General features: G+C 29.9%; 1 protein-coding gene across 1 annotated transcript; it reads right to left on the reverse strand.

The window, feature by feature from the left end:
* Positions 1-307: 307 nt before the first annotated feature.
* LOC119673092 (fibrous sheath CABYR-binding protein) lies at positions 308-1,211 on the reverse strand. Its single transcript, XM_038084318.1, has 2 exons — positions 1,118-1,211; positions 308-1,053 (listed from the first exon to the last, which is right to left on the reverse strand). The coding sequence occupies exons 1-2, from the start codon at positions 1,118-1,120 to the stop codon at positions 406-408; spliced, it is 651 nt and encodes a 216-aa protein (XP_037940246.1). The 5' UTR covers positions 1,121-1,211; the 3' UTR covers positions 308-405.
* Between the last annotated feature and the right edge of the window lie 8,085 nt (positions 1,212-9,296).

The following is a 9,296-nucleotide window of genomic DNA, read 5'->3' on the forward strand; positions in this document are numbered from 1 at the left end:
AAAATAATAATAAGATTGTGATATCATGGCAAGTGAAAGTGCGGAAAACGAGAAAACAAATAAAAACATTTTTCTAATATCCTGCCATCAATACAAATGTACGAAACCATTACAAACACATTTTGATTTCTACACAATTTGGTTTCTACACAAACGAACACATTTGCTTTGTATATGTGTGTTATTGTATGTTTTGTGGAGCATAAGCAAACTATACCCAAGTGTATAATAATTAGACTTAATTGAGTGGGAACACCATTAGATTACAGTTTAGTGTGATATAAAATAATAATAAAATTTATTAAATTCGAGTAACACAATTAGGCAACAATAACTATAATTATAATAATAATAATTATATATTCAGATAACAGCATTTGTGTTTATGTATAATATGCTTAGTAATTAATAACGGAAACGTCTCACAACGCGGTAACGATATCCATCATTAGCTAAAACTTGGCTATTCTCAACTGGTACATCTGCACTGACTGAATTATCAGTAACAGGTGGCAAGTATGAAGCAGCTGGTGATAAATCGGGAACCACGGCAGGCTTTCTATAATGATAGCCATCGGCCGCAAGTACTGCTGTCTCAACTGGAGCTTCTTCCTCATCAGAAACAGCTACAGTCGGTGCTTCTGTCTCAACTGTTGGTTCAGTTTCTACAGCTGGTTCCTCATCTTCTGCTGCTGCATCTTTATTAACAATTTCGGTTGGTTCTTCAGCTACAGCTACTTCTTCCGCTTCTGTAGGTGGCAAATACTCATTAGAAACTTTTACAACTGCTGCTGTTGTTTCTTCAACTGGTGGTAAATATTCATTTGAAATAGTTGTGGTAGGTGTGGGCTCCTCTACAGGTGGCAAGTATTCATTATTTATTTTTGTCGCTGCTGAGCTTGTTACTGGTGGTAGATATTCTCTAGTTGGTGTTCTTACAGGTGGTAAATATTCTAAATTCAGGTGAGATACATCACGTGCGTTGCGATAATTTATAGGTACATAAGCAGCATTGGAAGCTGCAACAAGGCAGAGTGTTACTAAAATGATTTTCTGTAAATTTAAATTTATTATTAAGTTTTACTTTAAACTGTATTTTACGTTAAATTTAACAAACCATTTTTGTTTTTTAAAGAAAAAATTCTTATATTATTTTATATGAATATATGTCACTGTTGCTATTGTACTGAGCTAATCGAACTGAATGATTGTGTCGAAATGATTTTTACTATTTATACGAAAAATTAACGCTTCATCTTCTTCTTCTTGAACAAACACTAAACGTTTAATAACATATTACACACTTTAAATCAGAGACTAAAATTAATAAATCAATTTTTTTTTAAATATTTTCTGCTCTCATAAAATTAAGCTCATTTAAAGCACAGCTAAAATAAAAATGTTATGTACTTCAAGTTATTAAAGAGCTTAAATCACTCAAATGTACTTGGAGGGTCTCGTTTGCTGGTAGCTTAACTCAATTATACATTTTAAGGTACGAGACCACAAAAATTATGTACATACACACACATACGAAATCCAAAAGACACAACATCGAACCTGTTAACATAGTCTGTCCGCACGCAAAAGCACGATGACGTTTCCGTTTTGAATTTTGATTCCGTTTACGATGACGATTGTTAACGGCGCTTGGCCCACTGCTGGCTGCTGTTGATGGCAATGTACCGAAGCCTCCCTACGTTTCAAATACGATTCGTTCAAGTGTAATTTTGTTCGCTAAGCAGAGCAATTGCAAATGCTTGAGGTATGATTAAGCCGATGTTAACCACGGTCATGTTGCAGCGCTGTTGACTTGCTCACATCACCACAAATTACTTGGCAGCTTCATTTGGCTCGGTTGATTGAACATAATTCTATTGAAGCGGCGGCTGCTATTAAAAGAAGCTCTTAACATTAACGCCATCAGCTAAGTCAACAAAATATTAATACACAAAGCAAAATAATATAAAAAAAATGTACTGAACATGAGTCAAAACAACAACAATGTGTGAAATAAATTCTATTATTGTTAATAACAATAACAATAGCATTAATAATATTTTAAGCATTTTTTGATTGTTTGGCAAAATTGATTTTATGCTCAGCTTCGTGTCTGTTTGTGAACATAAAGATTTAAGAATTTTAATATGATTTTTTATTGAATTTAAATTTTATTTTGTTTTATTAAATATTTTGCTGGCGTTGTTGACATTGTCATTATTTGACTCGAAGCCGTCAACATTTTGTTCAAGCACTTTAAGCCATTCTACAAACAAGAGTTCAATCGAAAGAAAAAAATACAATTTCTGCTTCTATTGCTTTCAATGCCGACTGTAAAGCTGCATAAATTACAATGTCAATAACACCGTAAAGCAAAAGTGCTAACATAAAAAGATATTAAAAATATGAAAATTGTAACAATAGAAGAATAAAAAAAAAAGATACAATTTTTTTTCAACTTTTAGTTTTTTTTTCCCATCAAGTAAAGTCACGTTTATGTTACAGTTTTGAAAATGCAATTCACACAAGAATTAAAAACTAATTCTCCTACACTTCACTTTCAATGCAATCTGCTTTGTCATTGTTACACCATTGAAGGTAATTAAATGTTACGAACCAATCAGTGTTTCCACTGGATGAGTTGTTCTATGCCTTCAACTAATTAAAGGTCATTGAGTAAGAAAAGAATAAATTTAGCATTTTGTCACTGCTAATAATTATTATTGAGTAGCTATAATTCCATCATTTCATCATGTCATGCGAATGGAAGAAAGTGCTACCACTAGCTATGTTTCTGTTCTACTGCTAAACTAACACTATAGATCTTTTTTACCATTGACCACAACCATTAGTTGTTATAAAACTGTGTTCTCGACTATAAAGTAAATTATTTGCAGGCTATGCTCATGTTTTACATTTTAATTTCAAATGAAAAGTAATAATTTAAATAAAAGTGAAAAAGAATAGAACATAAGTAACAATTAAAACTAAAATAAAACTGAAAACATCAATAGTTAATTGTTGCATATTAACTCCTAAGAAATCATAATTCTCATTAAGTTGAACGTAATTTAATCTCTATACGAATAATTTATAATTCTCATAGACTCTCCTCTACGTTGTAAATATAAATTCCAATGCAAAGGACTTGGTTTAATATTTAATTTAATAATTAATTAATAACAATAATTTAATAATTTAGAAATTTTACTCTAACCCATCAACTGGGTCGTCTTAGTTCCGATTAAAAAAAAAGATAGCATATACACACTATTAGTTTAATAATATTATACTATTATTTCGGAAAAAAAAATTATAATTTAACCTCTACATGAACAAGTTGTAATGTAAAATTAAGTACACTTTTAAATCGAGTTTAAGAGCTTTAATTAAGAACCTCGCTCTACTTTTTTTTAGTAATTCCATAAAGTTCGAAACTTAACAATGAAACAACCTATTGATTTAGATGAGGTTTCTGTAGATGTAGTATGTAGCACAATTAAAATAATAAATTTTAAGATTTTATAATTTATTAATTTGAAACTCTTATTAATATCTAAATAACATAAATTTTTTGTCTGTAAGTTCAAATGTGACTATGTACCTAGATACTAATGGCACTCCAAGCGTTACTACCACCGAAATATCACGGAAACCTTTAAAATAGGCCATGAAACATTTTTAATAAATGCAAATTTAAAATTATGGGTATAGTCGATACCACAAAGCAGTTTCTTTGAAAATATTTAATTGAAAAAGAAATTATTAAAAGAAATATTGTATGAATTGCACTTGAATTGCATACTTGAATTTTGAACCTCAAAGCCCACTTTTTATAAATCGGTGTCATAAAATGATAAAAAGGTAGTGTAAAAGTATTCCATTTTATATGGAACTATTCGTGGTGCAGAGAGTGTGCTGGAATTAAGTACTGCCTTTACAAACTATTATGCAATGCCAATGGAATTGTTTAAAGTTAATTTCTATTTTTCTTTTTTGTATCTTTAAATCTGTGTCCACCACTGTATTCCGGAATCAAACTGATGATTTAGTTGAGAAACATTCGTAAAGTTCGAATTAAGCAGTTAGGCTTATGACCCTACCTGCCATAATATTATCAAAATTTTGAGATTTATATAATATAATATTTATAAACAATCTTAATATCGTAAAACTTCTTATAAACAGATATGTAGATCATTGTTGCATTTGAGGGAATGAGTCACAAAAAACAGTCTCATATCAACATTCCATATATGACATTACATCGATGTCACAAATTGCATACATTGTAGCTTAAGTTACTTCAAAATAGTATTCTTTAAGTTTGGCTTCCAGTAAAAAGTATCTTCTAACAGATTTCAATAGCATATTCTACAACAAGAGGCTTTATTACAATAATAATATCATATATAAAACAAGTGTTTAATTTGAGAATAAACATAAATCGTTGTACAAAAAATATATAGTAATGTTTGAACCACATTCAATGATTAGCTATAACCGAGGAATGAGTTTTGAAGAATAAAAAACAGCGAAGTTTTTTTTTTTGAAACATCATGCTAACGATCTGTTCAGTGATAAGAAACTCAAAGAAAAACGCAGGTAAACGTAAAAGTGATGAACAACTTATATAACATTTAAAAATTGACAGAATTTATTTTACAATAAATAAAGACAATGTAAATCGAAAGCTCTATGTACTCCTTATTCTCATTCATTTTTTGTAAGAAAGTCTTTGACAAATTAAATCTTATATAATTCTAATATTATTGCTCTGATATAACCATAGTTTTAGTTTTTTTTTATTTCTTTTTTAATTAAAGTTCTAATTGAACCAAAATTATATTCATTGACAGAAATGTACCAAGAAAATTGAACAACAAGGAATTTTAATCTGAAAAATATTTACCAACATTTAGAGATTTCAAACCAATTTTAAACCAAAATACGAATTTTGCGCAAAGAACCAAATTAACACACATAATAGTATAATTGACGGATTTCAATCGAATTTTCTTCAAAATGCAATCAACAAATATGGCCAACCATTAGAGAATTCCACTACAGATTCCATCAACTAAAGTAAAAATCGATATGTGGAAATTTTTCTGCAACAAAAATATATAACTGACCTTAATGAGAATGAGGAGGAAAGGTTGCCAATTCAAAGTTCAATTAATGAAACAGCAAAGTTCAAAACAAATCTGGTTAGAAGTGCTGATATGTGGAATTCGGATTGGATATGGATTTGCATGTTAACAACAAATCAAAGGTCAAAATAATGGAATATGTACTTTGTTGAAGCAGCAAGGATTCAAAAACGAATTTAAGGGAAAGACAAGTATATATATTCTAAGTTACTTAATATGCTACTTTCATAACTACCAGTGATTCAGTCTTATAGCTTGAATGTATGTGTAAACCATTTTTCTGGAAATTTTATAAATTAAAAAATGATGTGCCTTTACGTTACTTGAGACCATAAGAGTATGGGCTTTACACTTTTTCGTTGCAGCTTTGTATCGTATTACGATGATGGGATTCATGTTGTTGAAAATTCCTTTTGTAAAACACAACAGCAAACCACTGCAAAAGAAGTGCAAAGGCATGCACACTTACAATTATGCAACACGTATGCAATACGCCTATTAGTATGCAATGACTTTCTCGTTTTACAATTGCAAACATTGTCATCAGCAAAGAGTACCGCAGTACATCATAGAGTTTGTAGCTGCACTGAAACTGAAAATGAAATACAAGACCTCATCACATCCTACACTTTCCTATTAATAAACTCAACCACAGCATTTTTCAGGCAAAAGAATTGTAAGGAGAAAATACAGAGAAATTCTTTAAATTAATGTAAACGAATTAAAGTTTGTGAAATTAAAATTAAACCTCAAGTGAAATTATTTTTCATTATTCTGGCTCACACATTTTAAAGGACATCACTTACAAATATTTTAAAAAAATTTTAAATTTGTTTACTGTAAAATTGTAACCTAAATCCCATGATCCAAAATCAATTAACGTGATTTTCTACAGAAATTTGAATAAATAAAAATTGAGCAGAAAATCATAAATAAACAAAAATAATAACTGAACACAGTAAATGCAAATAAAATTCATCGATTTCATTTTTTTTCTGAATTTAACTACGAAATAACTGAAAAATATAATATCACCAAGCAATATGAATTTCAAAATTTACTACAAAAAATAAAAAAAATCCACACAAACAAATAAAACTTTTTCAATTTAAACTAATCCGGGATTCACAGAATTTTAATGCAGAAAATCATTTAAAATTAAAGTGTTGCATGTTGGCTGCTGGAAACTGGCTGTTGGCAGTTGCCACATCCTTCTTTGGTTTTGGCCAAAATGTTTTTCATCACAATATATATCATAGCTTTTAGAGACTTAATAGCTTAGTTTGGCTTACTGAGTTTTATTGAATTTTGATTTATGCATTTAGCAACAACAACTAAATGAACAAAATGCTCAATAAACATAAGCTACGTTCACTTATTTAAGCAATTATTGGTTGTGAATAAAAATATAACATTCTTTTTATATAGGAAAAACTTAAATAGTTTGAATTAGAAAGAGGTTCAGAACTCTTTACAATTTTCTCTCGGTTCGAGAGACTGATTGAACGCCTGCTTTAATGTAGCTGGAATTAATGACTATGAAGAGCAACAGTTGGTAATTCAAACTCCAATTAATGGAACAGCAAAGTTCAAAACAAATTTAGTTAGAAGTGCTGATATGTGGATTCTGAAATTGATATGAATTTGATAGTTAACTATAAGTCAAAGCGTCAAAATAATGAGATAGATGCTTTATTGAAAGAACAAAGATATAGGAACGACAAATTCCTGTATTCAAGAGAAAGAAAAGTTTACATTGAAACCAGATTTACCAATCAAAAACACCATTGGAGTCGAGTTCTTTGAAGCTTGCAGAAGATATAAAAACTTTAGGTATAAATTGGCATACCCATTTATAACTAAAATTTTTAGTTTTTTATTATGTGAAGTATATCTACAGCTTACCTATATGTATAATATACGTATATATAATATATGAATATATAAATATATGCACTAAACTTCCTCCTTACTAACTACACAATAAAATGAGCTCTTTAAATAATGGGGGTATTCAGACCTTGATCGATAACTCGCTTATCCGTAAAATGATAATAATCCAAATGCTTAAAAGCCTCTTTTTTATTATTTCTGTATATAATTCATGAAATTGAAATGCCAAAGCAGTTGATTTCGGTTTTATTTATTCTGTTATATATATGAGTAAAATAAAAATAAATTTAATAAATTTGTACAACACTTTTCAATAATAATATATTTTACCGAATACCGAAAAAATTGTCTCGGTAATTTGTTGATTTGGTAATTAAATAACTCAGTGAAGTTATAATTTCCCAAAAATATAAATTCATACAAAATTTTATTATTTTGCGAGCTATTGAACTATCAAGTTACCGAACTACCGAGTTATCAAGCTACCAAGTTGCCGAACTACCAAGTTGCCGAACTATCGAGTTGCCAAACTATCGAGTTGCCAAACTACTCAGTTGCCGAATTACCTAGTTATCGAACTACCACGTTACTGAACTACCGAGTTGCCGAACTACTTAGTTAGCGAGTTACTGAACTGCTCAGTTGCCGAACTACCGAGTTACGGAACTAGCCAGTTATAGAACAACCGATTTACTGAACTACCGAGTAACTTAGCTACCGAATTACCAAACTACTAAGTTACCGAACTACCGAGTATGTCTGAATACTACTTATGATCGTTCAAATATAAACCTGCCAAAAATATTGTTTCTTGTTAACGAATGTGGGGCGTAAAATGCATTCGTAATAATGAAAGGCATTAACATTATAAATTTCAATAAACTAAAAGTCTACTGCATAGGGTTAAGTTATAAAATTAAACAAAATAATATTGTTTATAAGCAATATATATATATACTCCAAGTATTTAATTGAATTGATTTGGACTTAAATTCTCCAAAAGGTTAAATGAGTATTTATTTTTAAACTGCTCAGCACAACTTTATATCGAAAACAATTAAATATTAAGCAATTTTTAGGACTTTAACCTGGACTCAACTTGATCTAAATTTTACGAGTATTTAAAGTTAAAATTTAATTTCAGCACTGAAAACCAGTGAAAACCTAATAAATCTTTTCATTCGTGTACTTTGCATAAAAAGTTAAGAAATTAACCTTTTATCCTTTAATGTTACATTTTGCAATTCCTTTGAATGCAAAGAAATACGAGCCAAGAATTTAAATCCTTTTAACTATGTCAGCTTGTCCCTTTTTATTGTTGGAATATTATTTCATTTAGCAGTAGAAGAATTTTTGTTTCTGTGTTATCCTTTCAACCGCTTATGCCTGAAGGTGTTCGCTAATGAGTGAAAGTGTACTGAAATGCGCTAAAATTAAATGTCGACGACCGACAAGGATACTCGAGACCAATATTGCGGCCACTGTTAAGTGAGTCAGTTCATTATTTCGGAGAAACGGACTCGTAATAAATAAGAAAACAACAACTAAAACTACACCAGCGAAAGTTCTAAGAAAAAAGGTGAAAAGGTGAAGGTGAAAACTTCATCGGTGTCGTTGCTATTAACAATGAAAATAAAATATCGTCGAGAAAAATTTTATACGCCGTAAAACTGTTTCATTTTTAACCAAGCAACCAAGCAACCAGCGAGGAAACTCTGTTAACTCGACTCGGTCGTTTAATCAAACTCCCAATGCCTCCTCCGCCGCTCCACCACTTCACCAATCCAAGGAATACCTATGAAACAAAGCGGTTGAAAAAAGTTCACTGGGTGAATAATTGAAACAATTAAATTTATTTAACAAAATTTAACGGGCCAAGAACGTCGGAAACATTTAGCAGAAAAGGTTTTATTTGAACTGTAATAATGACTACGAAGAAGGTTAAAAAAATGTATTTATGTTTGTAATTTAAAAAATGATTACATTTCGCTTATGTGGATTTCTTTTGATAACAGAAATTCATTTAAATAATAATTAGTTTTGAAAAATAATTTGTTTTATTTCTGCTCAATGACATTCTTAAAATCTTTCATGCACATTTGAGACTTCCTACTCTTCTAAATTTATAGGTACTTTTTTTGTACGATTAAATTCTTTCGCCAGAATTCGATCTTTTGTTAAATAAAATTCAAGAATTTCGATGTATAATGCTGTGTGCAGTATAATTTACTACTATCAATGAAGAACCGG

Source organism: Teleopsis dalmanni, chromosome 1, assembly GCF_002237135.1.
Source record: "Teleopsis dalmanni isolate 2A chromosome 1, ASM223713v2, whole genome shotgun sequence".
In the NCBI taxonomy this organism is placed as follows: Eukaryota; Metazoa; Arthropoda; class Insecta; order Diptera; family Diopsidae; genus Teleopsis; species Teleopsis dalmanni.